The sequence below is a fragment of the Athene cunicularia genome (genome assembly GCF_003259725.1).
Source record: "Athene cunicularia isolate RWA chromosome 4 unlocalized genomic scaffold, athCun1 chr4_part3, whole genome shotgun sequence".
NCBI lineage: Eukaryota > Metazoa > Chordata > Aves > Strigiformes > Strigidae > Athene > Athene cunicularia.
This window is the reverse complement of record NW_020799100.1, coordinates 16,448,301-16,468,012: the sequence shown is the minus strand read 5'-3', so window position 1 is coordinate 16,468,012 and position 19,712 is coordinate 16,448,301. Positions and strand designations below refer to the sequence as shown.

Here is a 19,712-nt window from a genome sequence, read left to right as displayed (position 1 = left end):
ATGGAGTTTGACCCTGTATCTTAGCTGTGTTCATTTTCAGGTGGTTTTTGTTGTTGTTGTTGTTGTTCTATTTAACCTTAGAAAAAAAGCTGTCTAAAACCCCAGAGGCGTTGCTATAAACTGTCCCCAAGTTACACCTGAAGGGCCCAGACTGCATTGTCTTCTCTTTCCATTGCAGGTCTTGCGGATGTTCACGGACTTCTTGTCGTTTATGGTTCTCTTCAATTTTATTATCCCAGTCTCCATGTACGTTACAGTAGAGATGCAGAAGTTCTTGGGTTCCTTCTTCATCTCTTGGGACAAGGAAATGTATGATGAAGAAATAAAAGAGGGAGCATTGGTGAACACCTCAGACCTGAATGAAGAGCTTGGGCAGGTGAGAACATGTGCTTGGATGAAAATATCCTCCCTGATAGGAAGCCTTGTTGTGACAGTCCCTCGTAGTCCCCTCAGGGCAGAGCTTCAGTGGGTTTGGTGGCACTTTCCATTTAATATGATTCTACTCGCTCTGTGAAACAGATAAGGTTATAAATAGTGCATGAAAGAGCAGGAATTGGGTCATGACAATTGTTTCCATATTGGGGAATATCAGACGCAGCACTCTGCAAGTCAGGGTGGTTTGCTTTCACTGCTTCAATTAAAAATTAAAAATGCTCTGTCTCTTCGATGATTAATGAAAATGTCTGCTCAGTCATCTCTCTGAGCATGCAATGCCCGTGCAGCCACACTGCTGCTGGCTTTGCTGGGGAAATTAGACAGCTCAGGGTTCACTTTCTTATCTGCGCCACGAGAGACTGAATGGAGAGTATGTGTAGTGCCTCCTGCTTTTTATTTTGCTTTAAAATATATATATATATATATATATTTAGAGTAGTAATCACCTAATTTAAATAGAGCACCAAGATGAAAAATCCCCCCCCCCAAAGGAGGCAGCAGACCTGCAGCAGCTGCTATATAAGCACTATAGCAAAGGACCCAGTAAAGAGGATGAGGGGAAAACGAAGAGCTTGGAAACAGATTTTAAGTTTTCAGGAACTGCTTCCTGCCACCCCTGTGATGGGTTGAAAAACAAAGGAGCTGCTCTGAGGAGCAAAGTAGAACTACACAGTGGTGTAACTCCTGTGGGGCACCTGCATCTTTTTGGGGAGCCAGGTTAGGATAGCAGCCAAGGTGACACGGATGTACTAAAATGCCCCAGCCTCTTTGCTTTCAGGGGGCTCCTTCCTCGGTGCGTGGGGCAGGGGGTGCAGCGAGGAGGCCTGTCTGCTTGCTTCTAGGTGGAATACGTCTTCACGGACAAAACAGGGACCCTGACAGAGAACAGCATGGAGTTCATTGAGTGCTGCATAGATGGGCACAAGTACAAAGACTGCATTTCAGAGGTGGATGGCTTCTCTCAAACTGATGGACCCCTAAAATATTATGGCAAAGCAGAAAAGGTAATAAAACTGTGTGTTTGACTGTTAAGGTTTTGCGGTCAGCTCCTGGCTGGGTAAATACAGCAGAAGCTGGGAGGGTGTGTTGGTTTTTTGTTTTAAAAAATGTATATAGAAAAATCATAACCAAGTGCTGCGAGATGGGCTCAGTGCACGGCATTGAGCTGGTAACAAGCCTTCCCTCACTCCTGCCTAGAGTCGTGAGGAGCTGTTCCTGCGAGCCCTCTGCCTGTGCCACACCGTTCAGATCAAGGAAGCAGACCAGGTGGACGGGCTGATAGGACATCCAGAACGTAAAGACACCTATATCTCCTCTTCTCCAGATGAAATTGCTTTGGTGAAAGGCGCAGAAAAGTAAGAATATGAAGATGTTGGGTTTTTAATTTCCTCTTTGGTGGGAGGGAGGTGGGGGTTGTCTGAAGGTCATAGACCCCTGTCCCTGGTCAAGGCTGCAGCTCTCTGGGATGCACATTGTGATACCAATACTGGGCCTGACCTGCAGCCCTGTGAAGCCACGCAAGCCTGTGGGTTTAAAAGAGCGCTCTCTAGAAGGGGTGCTCTGCAGAGGGTCTTCTCAGCTTCTTGGGATGCTGTGGTTTGCATTTGCTGCTGAGAGCAGTCCTAAGGTGCTGCAGTGCCTGGCTGGGGCAGGGGCTTTTTTGTTGGAGGCCCCATGGCCAAGTGTTTTAATCCCCAAGAAATGGAGACCAGTTACCATGTGCATATTGCAGCCAAATTTATTCGTTGCTATGCAGTGGCAGAATGATAGGATGGGTTACTTTTATCAAATCCACATGTGAATCCTGCTGAAGATGCTCAAGGCCAGGTTGGATGGAACTTTGAGCAGCCTGATCTCGTGGAAGGTGTCCCTCCCCATGGCAGGGGGGTTGGAACTAGGGAATCTTTAAGATCCCCTCCAAGCCAAACTATTCTATGATTCTATGCTAATGCCAGCCCCTAGGTCTTAGGCAGAGGCTGTTGCAGCTGTATATACTTGCCTGTGGCTTGTAAATCTGGCAGAGACTCAGGACACCATATCCAGAGGCTCTCGGCATCTGTGTGCTGTGGTGCCCAGCTCCTTGGGTCAGGGAAACAGTGCCAGAACATCATAACAGGCTCTGTGTGGAGCAAGTAAACATCCAGCCAAGCTTTTTAGCTTGGGCTTGCTAACTTCTTTGCTCTTCTCTGCAGTACAGAAGGTGAAACAAGAACGTTGTTAATGTATAATATGTGCCAATGGATGTTTTCAATGTTGTTCTGTCCTTTTGTTTATTGACAGGTATGGTTTCACTTTTCTAGGACTTGAAAATGGTTTCATGAAAATACGAAATCAAAAGAATGAAACTGAAATGTAAGTGCTGCAGAGGCTGCTGAGGAACAGGGCTGCTAGTGCCATGATGGCTCTTGCCTGGCTTGATCAAGTTTGGTCAACGTGGCCAACCTGGCAAGGACAAAGCTGTTCCACGAGGGCTATCAGACCATGCTGACCCACCCAGAAACTCCTGTCCTTTTTACAGAGTGCAGCACAGCAAGGTGCAGGCTGAAAGGCTTGCTTGCAAAAATCTGCTGGTGATCTTAGTGATGTCTAGATTCAGGTCCCTTAAGTGCCTGCAGTCCCTTGCATGCATCCTTCATCCCTGCCCAGCTGTGCAGACGGCCCCTGAGATTCACAGGGTGGTTGCTGACCTTACAGACATCAGGATACTGTATGCCTAAATTGCGTGATATGTCTTTCTTCCCCTCCTGAGCTGAAAATAATTAGATTTTACTCTGTGCTGACAGCTTGGGGAACATCTGAGAATCACTGGCCTCATCCTAGCACTCCTCGAGAACTTGTCTTCACAAGCAAGTTTCACTTCTTATTCCCCTTTTGGTGAAACTTCTTATTATAGTGCCAGAGCTGATGTCACTGCCCACTTAGCCACTGCCCAGCTTGGGGGCTCGGTGCACTGGTGGGCATCCATGCCCTCAGCCCACACTCAAAGCAGCACTGGAGTGGGTTCTTTTACTCCATTTTCTTCTGCAGTAGCTGTAAAAAGTACACTTCCCAACAGATGCTGCCACTTGTAAGGTGTATTGATTTCTGCAGCTTGCTGTTAGTGATTTTCTGTCTGAAATAGTTATTTTTCTTTTACTGAGTCTGAGCTCCTTTTTTTTTTTTTTTTTTTAAAGGTACCAACTTCTGCATGTGTTGAACTTCGATCCTGTCCGTCGCCGTATGAGTGTCATTGTGAGAACCACCACGGGTACAGTTAAAATGCATTTCTGGACTCTCATACGTGTGTGCACATGTGTACAAATATAAAACGCATGCTCTTTCTTCCTGTAACCCAGAGAGGCTAAGCTGATAGGTTTTCTAAGCTGGTCTAATTAAATTCTATGCTGGGTCTGGTTAATAAAGTTAATCTTCTCCATAGCAGCCATTGGGGACCAGCAGCAGATAAAGGGAGGGGACAGAGATGGGGACAGTGACCCATGGAGAGTTCCCTGCTTGCCTTGTTCCAGCCTGGAGGTATGGGAGGGAAATGAGATCTTGCCCTGAGTGGGATGGGTTTTTATGGGGATGGCAGACAAAATCCAGAGATCACCATCCTTCTCAAATGTCAGTCCTGTAAGGTATAGAATGCTGGCTTTATCTTCCATGAAAAGGTTGCCAGGGCTTCTAAAATAGGAAAAAATAAACTGTTTTGTCCAGCCTTTTGCAGAAAGCTTGCACGGAGGCAGGTGGGGACACCTGATGTCCAGCCTGAGGTCAAACAAGGTTTTGCACAGGTTAGTGTAAGGCCACTTTTGGTAGACAGCCAGGCTTCTAGCAATTCCTTTTTCAGTCCTGTCAGATTTCCTCCTTATGCATCATTTCCTGACTGTTGAAGCTGTTCAGTCTTTCTACAGATTGTGAATGCTATAAACTATTTATAATTTGCTTTTAGGAAAGTTGCTTCTCTTTTGTAAAGGAGCAGACTCCTCTATTTTTCCAAGGGTGCAACAAGAAGAAATCCAACAAACAAAAGTCCATGTGGACCGCAATGCTATGGTGAGCATGCAGATGGAATTTGGCTGGCTCCTGGTGTCAGGAAAGCCTTATTCCAAAAATAGGGATGCGACCTTGCTTTGGAGGGAAGTGTTGAAAATCTGAGTGTCATTCTCACATTGTTTTGAAGCCAGGCTTCTTTCCTTTTCTGCTTCTTTGGCTTTCACCTTTATTTGACTTTTGATATATGGTCTCCATCACAGTTGTGTCCAAGCATCTCCCAAGCAAGTTAAAAATAGAAATAACAATAGCAGGCTCTTTGGGGGTAGAAGTGCCTGGTCCCACTGTCCCTGCTGGATGCACGCTCTCAGCTCTGGTCCTTCTCTTAGTTTCTCTCTGCTGTATTACAGGCATGTAACAAGCATAACCACAGTTACTCGGATGGAAAGAGGTTACTGTATTAAAAAAAAAAATCGGTCTTTTGACTCAAGCCAACAAATTGTCATTGCCATCAGGGTCAGTACTGACAGAAAGCATTGGTGGTGGAGAAAAACACTAACCCTGAAGTGAGGAGCTGTAGGAAATTTGGTTTTAGGGCACTTGTCCACTTTATTTTCTTTCCCTCCTCCTACCAGGATGGCTACCGAACGCTCTGCGTGGCATTCAAAGAACTAACTCAAAAGGAGTATGACAAAATTGACAGACAACTTAATGAAGCTAAGATGGCTTTGCAGGACAGGGAGGAAAAGATGGCGAAGGTTTTTGAAGACGCAGAAGCAGACATGCACTTGATAGGGGCTACTGCCGTAGAAGACAGGTAAAGAGGTCACCACCACTGTAGTACCTGCAGTTTCTTCTTGACGTTGCGTCGTGGCACTGACTCGCTGTGGTGGAACTGAGCAGCCAGCCAGATGGTAGAAGTGTCCAGGGCAATTACTCTGTGGCATAGTCCATTACACAGTGCCCTAGTTGCTAAAATTGGCTGGTATAGTAGGAATTAGATTTTATTAATGAAATTACAGAAGTACTCGCAGTCCTAGAGAGTGAATTAAGCGTGCGGTGTTAATTTGCACATCAAAACAAATCCAGTTCTATGTACGGTTATAGTAACTGCATTTGTAAATTAAACTCTTACTTCTAGATCTCACTGTATAAAGCAGTGATCTGGGGGGTTGGGGGGCTGCAAATAAAAATTCTGGATCGTTGACTTCTAATCCTTATTCCTGTGGCAGTGGTCTCTCCAGTATGGGGAAAATCAATTGACTTCTCTTGAGCTGGTATTTCCTACCTGCAAAATAAAGGGTTACATGGATTAAGTGTGGCCCACTGTGGAATGATGTTTTGCCTCTGCTTGCAGGCTGCAGGAGCAGTCGGCAGAGACAATCGAAGCTCTGCACGCAGCCGGCATGAAGGTTTGGGTGCTGACGGGAGACAAGATGGAAACTGCCAAATCCACCTGCTACGCCTGCAGGCTCTTCCAGACCAGCACTGAGCTGCTGGAGCTGACGGCAAAAATGGTGGGTGAGAGCGAAAGAAAGGAGGATCGGCTCCATGAGCTGCTGATGGAGTACCATAAAAAGCTGATTCAGGATGTTCCCAAAAACCGGGGAGGCCTGAAGAGGTAAGTGAGCAAGAGTACCCAGCCTGTTGTGTGTGTGTTTTGGATGAAGATGCAAAGTTTCATAGAGAAATAGGACTGTGTGGTGGCCCTGGGTACTCACTGCTCACAGACAGTGCAGCTGGGTCCTTTGCTTTGCTCCATCTCTATTAGTTGGTTTTGAACTTAATTACACAGTTCCCTGAGTGAAGGGCGTGTGTTAAATCCAAGCTTTTTAAGATTGCTAAGCCCCTCAAGAGGGATGGGAAGAAGATTAATACAAAAGCAATTTCTTTTCCACTAAGATGATACAAGCCTTCTTACAGGCTTGAAATAAAATCAGACTTTTTCTTGTTGTGTTGCAGAAGCTGGACGTTGAGTCAAGAGTATGGCCTGATAATAGATGGCTCAACGCTCTCACTGATACTCAACCCTTCTCAGGACTCCAGTCCTAGTAATTACAAAAACATATTTCTACAAATCTGCTTGAAGTGTACTGCCGTCCTCTGCTGCCGGATGGCTCCTTTGCAGAAAGCACAGGTATTTGCTCTACTTTTAATCTGACTGAAGCACATCATTGGGTGATGTGATGCACTTTGAATCCATTGGCTGGGATGTGACCTGATCATCTTAATCAGCTAGGACTTCTCCAGGCTACACCTAAGCCTCATCTGAGCTGCAGAGAGTGATAGAAACACGCAAGTCTTTCAAATCTGAATGCAAAAACTTTGTTTCATATGCTTGCAGGAAGCCACAAACCCAAGGCAATTAGAAATAAACAAAACTCTTTGTTGTTTTTTCCTTTCCAAACTTATCAAGTGGAGTCTGTGACTTTCCACGCCAGCTGATGATATCCAAGGCTGATAAGTGGAGTGTTTCTGCTCCTCTTCCCCAAGAGGGTTTCCTGCCCCCTGAAATGTGTGAGAGGTCCTATCTCTGGGAAAGCAGGGTCTGGGAGAAGGGAAGGGTGGGATGCTGCTCCCTGGGAGTTGTTTTTAGCTACTGTCCTTCAGCTCTGTGCAGCTGGATCTTGGCTTTTGCTCTGGTTGGTGACTGAGAAGGAAGTAACAAGGGGTTTTATTAACCTGAACTCTCCAGGATTTATTTTGCTGCTGTAGAAGCGTGGTTGTTTGTCTTGGGGCACTCTTGCAAGTGGGACAGTGTGGGGGTCTCTGGAGGTTTTTTAAACTGAATTTTTAGTTTCTGCTGATACCCTTTTTAAAAATCTTTTAGATTGTACGAATGGTGAAGAACACAAAAGGGAGCCCAATAACACTTTCCATAGGGGATGGTGCAAATGATGTTAGTATGATTTTGGAAGCACATGTTGGAATAGGTAAGACCCCTGGTAACCCACCTAAGACCTGTCTGCTGCTGTTGCTGGGGTTCACTGTTCAGGCACAGTCAGTATTTCTGATTGCACGTGGCTAAACTGATCCCACTGAAAAATGCAAAGTCTTTTCCTGCTTGCTTTGGAGCTGGGGTTTGATTCCAGATAAATGTTTGGGATGATCATATACTGGTCACCTTTGATACTACCACTGTCTTTATCAGTGATGAACTGCAGATTGTGTTCAAAATCTCTGTGGCCAAATTCAAGGTGGTGGTCAAAAAAACCACACAAGTAGCAAACTGATGTCCAGCAAACTGGGCAGTTGTTGCAAAGGCAGTGCAGTGAAAATATCAGACTTTAGGGCTAACTTGTTGCAGCTGCTAGTAACTCAACACTGGGGATCTGCACGTGTTTCCCAGGGGCTGATGCTCAGTTATGTTGTGTCTGCTCTGTCCATAGGACTGACATCAGGCTGGAAACTATCCTTTCTGCAGATTGGTGTCAGATACAGGAGTTACTGGAGATTTTTATAATGCCACTAAAGAAGGGTTGATGGAAGAGAAAGGGCAACCTCTTTATTTCAGGCTGTTGGAAATGCCACGGTGCCCTCTAATGAATGGGGTCCCAGTGCAGTTTGTTTGGATGTGGCTTTTCAGTGAACAAAACTATCTTTCTTGAGCTCGGCTCTGCAGGGATGTCTTGGAGGCTGAGCGTCTGCAGTGAAATAACTAGACTGTGGGAGATGTGTGCAAGCCTGTTGGGAAACCAATTCCTTATCTTTTATCAGGTTTGCTTAAATACTCTTCACCACACTCTCTTACATAGGAACTCAGACAGCAACCTAAATATAGCTTAAAAACTCCAGAGGCAGGTCTGAGTGTTGAGGAGCCAAAACCACGCTGAGTCTTGCAGCACATGAACGTTTTGCTCTCCTGGGGCTCTTGAGAGGGAAGTTTGGCCTTTGTTGTACCTTGAGATAGTGATGTGGACAAACCTGGTGGGTAGCATTGGTCCAGATTCCAGTCCCTTAGGGATTAACCCCTTGCCACGTTTCTGTCTCCAGGTATAAAAGGCAAAGAAGGACGGCAGGCTTCCAGAAACAGCGACTATGCTGTGCCAAAGTTTAAACATTTAAGAAAATTGCTACTAGCACATGGGCATTTATATTATGTGAGAATAGCACACCTTGTACAGTATTTCTTCTATAAGGTAAGGATGTGTGTGCAGCCTATTTCTTTCTTTATACTATGGATTTCTTTGACAATAGAAAACAATAGTAAACAAGAAAAAAAATGAACAGAATATTCTGTATTTCTCCATTACTCCATTTTCCTTCCCTAGAACAGGCCATGTCTCCTCCATGAGCCTGTCAATTGAAAACAGTGCTTACAGGGAAATATGAGCATGACTTTGTTCCAGTGTCTTCTGCAGATACTAACTGCTCACTGGACTAGTTTTGTGCTTGGTAGAAAGCAGTGCCCTAACTTGTCTGATATTGCAATATCGGATACTAGTGTCTGATAATGGAAAAAATTATTTGAATTTAGATTGAGAAGTCAAGCGCTTCCGTGCTAACTGGTTGTCTTTTGTTTCCCTAGAATCTTTGCTTCATTTTACCGCAGTTTTTATACCAGTTCTTCTGTGGATTCTCACAGCAGGTAACTTCCCTTAACGTGTCTATGAAGCCAGGATAAAAAGCAAGTGGCACAATGAGGCTTCCTAGCAGAGACTTGGCTTTCGGCGTCCTGTCCCTTCCTCACCTCACTTTAGAGGACAGTAGGAACCAGCCTTGTTGCTCAGCACTGTATCTAGAGCATAATATTTTTGAGACCCATAACTGAAATGAAAGAAAACCTGCTTTCTTTCCTGTCCCATCCACCACCCACAAACACAGATGGGCACCTTCCTGAAGTAATGAGAGAGGGTTTTAGCTGATTTGTTAGTACCTGATTTTGTTGCTTCTCCTTTTCTTTAAGAGAAAATCTTTCAAAGACTTCCTCATCTTTTCTCCTCTGCTGTCTCTCAAAGGGAAGAACAGTTTGTTCTTTTATGACAGCTTTAAAAAAAAAAAAAAGTCCATACTGTGTGTCATCAGAGCCTTGCTTAGTCCAAGTGAGCATCAGAGGGACAGATCTGTGTGATGAGTGGACTCGTGCTTGGAGAAGAGTTTTTGGCTTTTGGGTCAACTTACTGGCTTTTGTGTCTGGGCTCAAGTAACAGTAAGGAAGAGTAAACAATAGGAGATAATTCTCTGCTTGTCTTGGCAGAACCACTTTTTTTTTTCTAAAAAAAAAAAAGCCATAGTTACTCTAAAACAGTCTAGTCTTTAGGGAGTCACAGGAGACATCAAGTATATTAATAGAAATAGCAGCACAAGAGCAGCTACAGAAAAGCTGTGATAAGAGCTGTTTAATCACAGTTCTCTGGAGAATGAGCTAGAGACAAAAACCAGCCAGTTACAAAACTCCCCAGCGGTGGGAGCGGGGTTCTGGCCATGCAGGCTGCAGGTGCCTTGGCCCCTGGCATTGCACGGAGTGTGACCCCTATCAAATCAAACTAACCTGTGTGGCTATGACAGAGGGATGAATCCATAGGGTACGTATGGAAGCAAGGGCTGGAAACTTTTAATCTCTTCGTGGGGAGACTTTTGAAGTGGAATTTCTGTCTCATGTTACCCTTTCTTTCTCTTTCAAGCCACTGTACGATGCTGCTTATCTTACCATGTACAACATCTGCTTCACATCACTACCTATCCTGGCTTACAGCCTCCTGGAGCAGCATATCAACATCGACACGCTGACCTCAGACCCTCAGCTGTATATGTAAGTAGCACTGGACTGATAAAGCCTCTGCACAACTTGGTTACCCATGGTTTAAGTTCTGTTGGTCCAGGAGTGTAATCAGATGTCCCTGTCCCATGTCATGATGGGAAATACAGAAAAGGCTGTTTCTTCCCTGCTGGCTCTACTGCTGCTGCATTAGAGCTGAGCAATATCCTATTTACTGCTTATTTCTACTTATTTATGCTCCATAACAGTATCTGGTCTAGCAAATAGCACTGCTGTGTCTCAAAAAATAAACTGTAGGTGGAATTCTTCATCCATAAGAAAAATCAAGTTGTGAGTGTGGCCAGACCATTCATTCACGTTAGCTTTGAGCCAGGCAGCATGAGCCAAGCACGTGACAGAACGTGTAATGGATGGAGGGGAGATCTAGCTTTCAGGAGAAAAAAGATCCATTCATTTTCAGAAAGACGAATGTTCCTGAAGCCCAGCTCAGGCAGGTAGTTTCTCAGCTGGTCTAAATGGATATCCTCCCCCAGGCTTCCCCTCCACAGGCCAAATCCCCATATCAGAGCCTATTACGAGGGAACTCTGCTCTTTGATCCATGTGCTCAGAGTTTTCTGCCACGTTACCCAGGGAAAGGACAGTTTGAGGAGACTGTCTCTGCTTTGCTTGGTTGCAGTGGGGAGAGGCTCCAGCCTCCCACAGAAACTGAGATGCTTTCCACCTTCTTCCCACCCCTGCCCAGGCATATGTGCTTGGGTGCAGCCCTTCAGCAAGGACTAAGGAAGATGCTTTTCTGGGGAAGCCCCTGTTCATGTACTGTTGTTGCTAATTGTTGCCTGGCAGTAAGCTCAGTGCCAAGTTCACCCCTGTGGAGAGAGACCAGGTCAAGGCTGCTCTGGCCAGTGCCCTCTGCAAGCCCTGTTGCTGTCATATGATGCTCCTCAGCAGTGGAGGAGCTGTGTGTGTCAAAGCCATGCTAAGAGCCAAGAGCTGTGCTTTTGCAGGTACAACAAAGGGAATTAGCAGGTACCTAAAGATATTGTGTCAAAATTGCTTTAGGCATAGAAAAATTAGCAAATGCAACAAGGGCTGTAGGGCTAGGAAGGGAACATGGGTGCTTCTGAAATAACTACTTAGATTCCTGATTCATTATATCTCTGTGTTCCTCCACTCATATGGCAAAATGCCACCGCATGTATTTTAAAATAAATTGGTAATTGAGTATTTTGCAACATAGATCAATAACAGCAGGGCCCCGTGCATTTGCCTGGTGGGCTGTCTGATCTCTGGAGTCTGTCCATTGAGTGAAAACAGATTAATTGTGCAGTTAGATAGTTTTAGTTTGAATATTCATGACTCTGCATGTGCTGCTGAATGCAGAATGACTGCTGTGCCTTTGCTGTATGAAGTGCTGAGTTGCTGCAGTGCAGATCTTTAGTCAGGTGTTGTAAAAAGCCTGTTTACGATGAGCGCTGCAGGACATAAATGTGAATGCAAAACAGAGCTCGCAGTGAGGAAGTTGGTTATACTTTCTCTCCTTGCAATAAAACCCACTTACAGTCTGGTTTATCTGTGCTCCTTACTCATGCTCCAACTGCAGTACGTTAGAGCATTGTCACTGCATCATCGTGCATAGGATTCAGTAGGGCTTTGTTTTGGAAACTGCAGGTAGAGGAGCCCAGCACCACACTGGTTTGCCAGGTGATCTTGCTGAAAATAGTATTGCTTTTAATAGTTAGGAAGAAAAATTGGAAAATAATGGGGATTTTTGTTTTTGCCATAAACATGCTTTTATTCCCCCCCCCCCATTCCCTCCTGCCCTGATGGCTGCCCTCCACTCCTGGGCTTTGCCTGTGCTCGGTGCAGAGCTCTGCCCATAGTGCACCCATTTGCTGCTGCTGCCTTCATGCCAGATCTCATCCTATATTCAGCCAAGAGCCTCCTGCTACAACCCCCGTGTTAAAAACACCCACCGTACGATTCAGGAGGTTATTTTCAGCCTGTGCAGAAAAAAAAACCCCACACTTCCAGGAATGGGACTTGCAGCACTTTTCTCAAAGGAGGAGTTTGTGCATTCAGCAAAGAGGAAAACACACCACAGTTTGCTGCATCCCGTATGGCTGCTCTTTAGCATTGCCCTGGTTTTAAAATTTGGCAGTTAATGTCAAGTAGCACGGGTGGTGTAGGGGCTGCAGAGAGGCTCAGGATGGTGTTACAGCTGTCCACTTTTAATCCAGGTTACCTAGGCAAGGACAAAACAAATTAATATGCTGAACTGATGATTTCTCATGACCAGCAGCTGCATATGGTAAATGTTCGTGTCCTGTACGCTGGCACATATTTGTGTTTTATCTCCTTGTCCCCTACAATAAGGCTTTGCAGCTCATCCTAAACGTGGTGGTGATGTTCTTGTTCCTCTGTCTCTTGGCAGGAAGGTTTCAGATAATGCAATGCTGCAGTGGAGGCCGTTCCTGTACTGGACCTTTCTGGGCGCCTTTGAAGGACTTGTGTTTTTCTTTGGGGTTTATTTTCTTTTTCAAAATTCATCATTGGAAGATAACGGAAAGGTAATGCCACCAAAAAAAGAAAGATGATGAGTGTTTCTTCTGTGCACTGCTTCTTTTATATGCCTGGCAGGGAATATCTACACGCTTAATCTGTGTGGTGTGTCTCGAGTCTTGTCCGATGGTGTAGCCTGCTTATGGTGTGATTCTGCAGCAAATGCTTGAAATAAAATGTTTTCCAAATCTCCATGGAAACAGGACAGAGCTGGTTACACTCACTAGATAAAATAACTAGTCTTACACACAGTTTTATTCCAACCTGGTGAGCTTTGCACAGAGCTCTTCCACTCTTCTGCGTGGTCCCAGGCAGGATTGGCCCAATTGGCCCAATTGCATTGGCCCAAGGCAGGAGCAGTGTCCATCCTTTCCACCAGCACGATGTGTAAAATTTGGCACACGTTTGGCTGGTTACAAGCAACTGAATTAGCCCACCTTGATAAGATGCTGCTTGTTAGCGCAGACATGGTACAGGGCTGCTTGTGTGCTGCACCTGCTCTCGGCTACGATTTGCAGGGTGGGGAGGGCTGGTGCTGGAGTTTTGCTACCGTTTCGCAGCCAGCATAAGTTAGCGCCGCTGTCAGAATGAGCAGGCTGTTCTTCTTCTCCCTGCTGTCTGCTTGCTCGTGCCTCTTGCGTTGGGACAAGTGCTTGTATCGCCACATGAGTGAGGTGTGGGAGCTGCTCCGGGTTAACTTGTACAGAAAGGTGAGGGGTGGGGACAAGATAGAAATTTATTTTTCTTTTTTTTTTTTCTTTTTTTCTTTTTACTGGTTAACTTAGCAAAGCATCAGTGCAGTGTAGCTGCCACATGTGGTGGCCTGGGCCATCTCAGGACCCTTTCCCCAAGGGATTACACAGCACATTATCAGGTCTCAGCTGATGGAAAGCTTATTTACACCATCACTTGTGACCCTCAAAAAAACCTTAGATTTTTTTAGCGGCTAACACTTGGAGATAAGTTGATGAAATTTATGTATGTATATGCATACGTTGTACCAGTGCCAACATTTATGGCCCCAGCTATATGTAGTCAAGCTCTGGTATTGTAGATTCAGTGCTTTTCTGTATTTATATCCATTCTGGTTGTATTTGAATAAAACGTGAAGCACTGATAAGTTCTGCAAATGCCTTCAGAGGTCAAGTGTATGTGGCACTAAAATAAGATCTGTGGTTATGTCCTGTTTTGTAAACACTTATTCCTGTAAGAACTGCTACCAGCAATTGTTCATAATATCCATGTATGTTTGATTGACTCCTTTTTCGCTCCTATTGACTTTAATTTTTTGCATTTTTTGAAAACTTTTTACATTTCACTTTCTGTTTTAATGTATGCATTCAGATCTTGACAGCCTTTGGTAAGCATCCCTCCCATTCATTGCCGTCATTTGGATTTATATACAGTATCTGCTTTTCTTTGTTGTGCGTAGTCACTAGCATCTGCAAACCAAAACAGATGGAAAAATACCCATTGGTGCATTCTGCAAATGGGACTAAAACGTGATGATGAGCAGAGGTGTTGCAAGAAAGCAGAAACTGAGTAAATTACCAAGAAATCATGAAATACAGGTGGTCCAATGACTTGTATCCTTGATCGACATTGCTGTTAGTAGGAGGTTGTACCTGTCACCGTCCCAACTCTGGGTCACCCGTCTGTGTGGCACTGCATGGCACAGGGTAGCGTAGTGGGTGGCGAGTCATGCAGGGCACCCAGTGCCTCTCCGAGCATCAATCCCCGTAGCAGTCGCTCCATCCCATCCTTCCCCTCCGGTCCCTGCTTGCACCCCTGTCCTCACTGTTGTTTCTGTGCCTCTCCAAGGAGATGGACCCCAGACGCCTGTGGCAATGTAATGTGTTTTTCAGGTTTTCGGGAACTGGACCTTTGGGACGATTGTTTTCACCGTGCTGGTGTTCACCGTCACTCTGAAGGTTAGGATCTTCCTTCCTTTTTCAGCCACTTATTGCAGTTACTTTCCATTGCACATGTATGTGCTGTAAAATCAGGCAGTGAATGTGTTGAAGTGTGTATGAGTATGCTTCCCACCACCCTTAAATCTTCTCTCCCACAGAGGAAGAACTTGCTTATTGAACATTGTCCTTTGTGTATTCTGTGGTCTCTATTCCTGGCCTGTACGGGTCTATAATTGTTTGTTTGGGTTAAATTATTTTCCTATTTTTTGCCCTCTTCTGAGAACTCCAGTTGGTTATGGTTGACTTTCTCCACGCTTTCACCCCTTGGTGTTCAGTTCCAGCAAGAGGAGAGGAGTAATAGAGAACTTGGGTCTGTCCAGCTTGTTTCAGACACGACTAAGCACCAGAGGGATTACGAAAGCACATCTGTCAAATAATAATAGCAAATCTGCTTTGTTTTACAGAGCTTTCCAGAAAGAACGGTTTGCATAAGACCTTACAAAAGGTCTTTTATGTTTGGTTCAGGACAGCAGGTGGTGGCAGGAGGCAATTACAGTCCCTGTAACCTTTAGACATTTGTTTAGCATCGGTAGTTGCATCAAATTTATTCTATTAAAAAGTGTCAGTTACAATTAGAAATTCACTGTTTCCCTGTTGACATTATGCCAATTTGTAGATACTGAAAATATTTTCCCTGGTACACATATGCAGAGAGGTAGCTGTTTGGAGAACCTTTAACCTTAATGGGAAACCAGTCTGAAATTTCAAATATATACGATCAAATACACTCTACATCTAATGCCTGTTCTGTCTTTTCTTTTTTTATTCATGCAGCTAGCATTAGATACCCGATTCTGGACGTGGATGAACCACTTTGTGATTTGGGGCTCCCTTGCCTTCTATGTGTTTTTCTCGTTCTTTTGGGGAGGAGTCATTTGGCAAGTATCTTTACTTCTTTCCATGGTGTTTTCTTAAGGGAATGCCCAGCGCTGGCTTTGCAGGGGCATGGCTGCAGCATCCCCTCGTTTGGGCTATTCAGAGATTTATGGATGGCGAGGTGTGTGCAACCACACTCCTTTCTCTACTGGTGAGGGGAAGGGATGATCTCTCCATCCAACACCTACTAAAAATCAGGGCTGGAAGAGGGCTGTTGCATGATGAGCTGTGTTCGAGGAGGGCTGTCAGCCTACTGAAGGGATAGCCTGAAAGCACCATCCAGATGCACAGCTTTGGCAAGAGATGGTTTGCTTTTCTGCCTGCAGGGTCTTTTCTGGTGCCAAGGCCCTTATCTTCATTGGGAGGTTCCAGGGTAAATTTTTCAGGATCTCTTTGTGCTTGTGGATAGGAAAGGAAAAATTGGTGGTGGAAAGAAACCCAGTGGTACAGAAGGAAGGAACAGATGAGGCAGACGCAGGGAAAGAGGACCAGCACTCTGGGTCAGCTTAAGAGGGAGAAAGAAGCAGGAGAAAGCACAGATCCTGCTGCTGAAATCCTGGATCAGAGTAGAGAAATCCTCATAGATTTGTGACCAGGATTTGGGGTTTTATGTTTTGCAAAAGCAGGCAAGTAATAATACATTACAAATATTAATTTTCTAGTTCCCACACTGGAGTATGTGTTCATGTTGACGTTCACAGTATCTCCCATTTTACACTTTTGCTATCCCATGGGATTCTGCCGTGGCTTATTGGCTACATCCTTAACCCAGCAGCCTGCTAATCAAGATGTGGAACTGATTTAAATAGCTTAATTGGGGGTCACGGTCTTTGTTTAACTCTTAAGTGTTCCTAACCAACAGATTCAGATCTGCGATCTAGCCAGATCTCTACGCTGAAATATGTGAGTTTTCTGCTGGTGTGTTTAACTTGCATAGCTTGATATTTTTGAGTTAATGCTAAGCAACAACTGCTTTGGGATTCTTGTCATCATTTATTTATGAAGCATTTTTCACAAGCATCTGTCGGTTCCCTTCCATCATCAAGGGAGGGAGGAAGAGGCAAATAACCTGTTGGGATCAGGAGTCTCTGGATTTCCACTATCAAAAGCAAACCAGAAGTGATAGCAAAGTTCAAAGTTGAAATAAAACAATCTGTTTTTTGGTAGGGTGAATAATTTATCTTTCAGAGATGGTAGCAAAATTGGTGATAGTAGCAAATTCAAACCCTTCCCTGTCCCAAAATGAAACGGATATGGAGGATGTAAAATGCCTTGTGTAAGGTGACCCGACAGTCCTCCAGAACTAGTGCAGTACAAGGCAGGAGATGCATTGAGGAGAGAAGGATGGGCAGTTTGTTTCTGTGCAGGCTGTATCCATCTCCATCTGAAAGGGAGGCATTATTGCTAATAGTTTGATCTGAATCTGCCTTTAATTCTGACCTTCTTAGGAAATTCACGTTAACAAGAAATTGTGTCCTTTCTTTTTCAGGCCTTTCTTGAAGCAGCAAAGAATGTATTTTGTATTTGCCCATATGCTGACTTCTGTTTCCACGTGGCTGGCAATAGTTCTCCTGATCTTTATCAGCCTTTTCCCAGAAATTCTTCTAATAGTTTTAAAAAATATAAGAGAGAAAAATCATCAGGTAAGGAACAAGATGATGCATTACACAGTATTTTTAGGAAGACCTCTCTTAAGCACCAGATGAACCTATAACAGTACCACGTACAACTCACGTCTTGAGGAATGCTTTCTAGAGTCTCATCTTGCTCTTTCGCATGCCAGAAATGTCAAGAAGCTCATCTAAAAATACCGCCTAGATCTGTAGTGAGGAGAGACTCAACCCGTGCCTTTCCTTAGTTGCCTTCACTGGATGGAAACCTGCTGTCTCTTATAAAAAAGTACAGTAACCCTTTTCCAATCAAACCCACCATATTGTGTTCTAAAAAAAAAAGCTACTTCTTTTTATGTCAAAGAATGCACTTGTGATGTTCCCTTTGGGTATATCCTCAAGTGCTGGTGCAGGGGGAACAACAGGATCAGGTCTTGTCACGTCTGCCCACTTCCCCTTAATAACTGAGGGCTCATACCATGGCATGAGCCTGCAGTGTCTTAACTCTCCTCAGAAGCAGCTTGGTTTCTTAACAGCTTTCCTCTGCTGCTGAGGAGTAGAACTTGTTTTAGAAGTGTAAACCATCTCCTAAGTTTTCTTTGTCACTCCTGCAAATGGTGGATGCCAGCACTTCTGGGCTCACAACAGGCACTGTGCTGAGCCCTTCACCTGCCCCTTGCTCTCTGCTTACCCGGAGGTGCTGAACATCCCTGCAGCACCGTTCCCCTGGGCAGCCCAGCCCTTGCTCACCCCAGCCGTGCCTACACCGCTCCCTGCGCCTCCCCTCCCTCCTGCAGCCCCCCTTTTCCCCTGCAGCATCAGCGAGTCCTGTCTCAGGTCAGCACGCAGCCAATTGCCAGCCATGGCCTCTTGCCATCAGGTTTGCACATCCTTAGGCAGTTGTGGGGCACAGGCCAGCAGGGTGTGCATCGTGTGTCGTCCCCCCCCCTCCCCGCCAACACCCAGCAGATGCTGGCGTTCTGGGGGTTTGGGCCAGGGTGGCTCCCTGGCAGGTAGCTGGGGCTAGCCATCACTCTGCCTGGGAGCACGGCGGCAGAATTTGGCCAGCGCAGGGCTAGCAGCATGCAGAACTGACTTCTGCCCTGCCAGCCATGCCCTGGACCAGCACCATGGTGCTGGCAGACTAATGCCCAGCTGCTCTGACTGTGTCCCAGGAAACCATGGGATGAACTTCGAAATACTGAGGTTCAAAACAGACTTCTCTTCTGGAAGCTCTTTCATCCCAATGAGGTTTCAGTGCACCTTCCTCACCTGGGATAACTTGTTATCTATGGTCCTTAGTTAAAAATTATCTTGATTTAAACAAAAAAAGTATCCAGTGAAGTAGTAAAGGTTTTCCTCTCCTATTTGAAGTCCAAGTTTGGCACAGTATCACTGAGGTAAAACATGTATCTGCAAGCCAGAAAAAACCCACCCCAAACCATTAACATTGAAAGCAATAGAGATGGTAAAAGAAGCATTGTTGAATTCTTTGAGGCTCCATGGAATTTCTTCCAGTTAAGCACAATTTAATAGTTTCTAGCTTGACACCCCTATTGATGAACAGGCTGGGAGCGGGTTGCTCTCAGCTGCTGACATAGGGTGGTTTGAGGATGGTGACCTGGGAGTTTCCAAGCCCCAACTCACCTGAGAGGTGACCCACTTTTGCCTTCAGCTGTTGGCCAGAAGATCCATTCCCCCATGCAATACTTGCTTTCAAGAGTGCTTTTTATGTGTTAAAAACGGCTCTTGTGAAATCGTTTAGCAAAGTAAGTGTCAACTAGAAAAGTCTCTTCATATGTGCGTACCAAACTAAACACAGGCTGAGCCATATTTAAATGTACATTTTGAGCAAGAGCTTTATGAAATGCCTGAAGCAGACACCAGCTCTAGATGTCTGTATCAGCAGACACCAAAATCGGCCACCTAATTTATAAAGGTATCTAAGAACAGGTAGATGATTTCAAATCGAGACCCTTTTTGAAAATCCTGACCTTAATACTGGAAAAAAACCCAAACCATCAGTTTGCCAAGGGGAGCATTAAATGAAAATTAAGATTAGGGATGTTATTTAAGTGCCTGATACCCCACCTTGACAGCTGAGGGGAGGATGGACTGAGGCCATGTCGATGGGTGTTTGCCTTTGACCTTGATGGGGCTGGGTTTTACCCTGAGTTCCCTATAACACAATGCATTGCCTCTGCTCAGTCTTTATTAAATTTTCTATCTGGTAATGTTTTGTTGGTTTGGGGTTTTTTTAATTTTTTTAACTGCAAGGCGCATTTCTGTTTTCCTTGGTTTCTGCCTTTCTCTTTCTTGTATTGCAAGTTTCTGTCTTTTTGTGCTGTTGTGAACTAGGTAACGAAGCGCCTTCCTTCCTCAGGAACATCCACTATCTTCATGCTTTCTCAAACTTCCAGCAATCACAGCTTTTCTTGGAGTGAATAAGGTGATTTTCTGTCTGAGTCGCTATGTGTTGCTTGCTCTATTGCTTTTTTCCTTCTAATGCCTAACTCCTGAAAACCCCTCTTTAGATTTGCTCGCCTGGCAAACCCCTGCTTTTTCCC

General features: G+C 44.9%; 1 protein-coding gene across 1 annotated transcript in view; it reads left to right on the top strand.

Moving 5' to 3' along the window:
* Positions 1–19,712, top strand: part of ATP11C (ATPase phospholipid transporting 11C) — a 39,998-nt gene that overhangs the window by 17,985 nt on the left and 2,301 nt on the right. Inside the window, exons 12-28 of the mRNA XM_026848813.1 lie at positions 179–376; positions 1,278–1,439; positions 1,633–1,790; positions 2,716–2,787; positions 3,609–3,682; positions 4,367–4,470; positions 5,043–5,224; positions 5,765–6,028; positions 6,370–6,544; positions 7,238–7,340; positions 8,401–8,546; positions 8,936–8,995; positions 10,032–10,159; positions 12,559–12,694; positions 14,552–14,617; positions 15,434–15,537; positions 17,025–17,178. Coding sequence (XP_026704614.1) covers positions 179–376; positions 1,278–1,439; positions 1,633–1,790; positions 2,716–2,787; positions 3,609–3,682; positions 4,367–4,470; positions 5,043–5,224; positions 5,765–6,028; positions 6,370–6,544; positions 7,238–7,340; positions 8,401–8,546; positions 8,936–8,995; positions 10,032–10,159; positions 12,559–12,694; positions 14,552–14,617; positions 15,434–15,537; positions 17,025–17,178 — 2,286 coding nt within the window. The remainder of the gene's footprint in view (positions 1–178; positions 377–1,277; positions 1,440–1,632; positions 1,791–2,715; positions 2,788–3,608; positions 3,683–4,366; positions 4,471–5,042; positions 5,225–5,764; positions 6,029–6,369; positions 6,545–7,237; positions 7,341–8,400; positions 8,547–8,935; positions 8,996–10,031; positions 10,160–12,558; positions 12,695–14,551; positions 14,618–15,433; positions 15,538–17,024; positions 17,179–19,712) is intronic.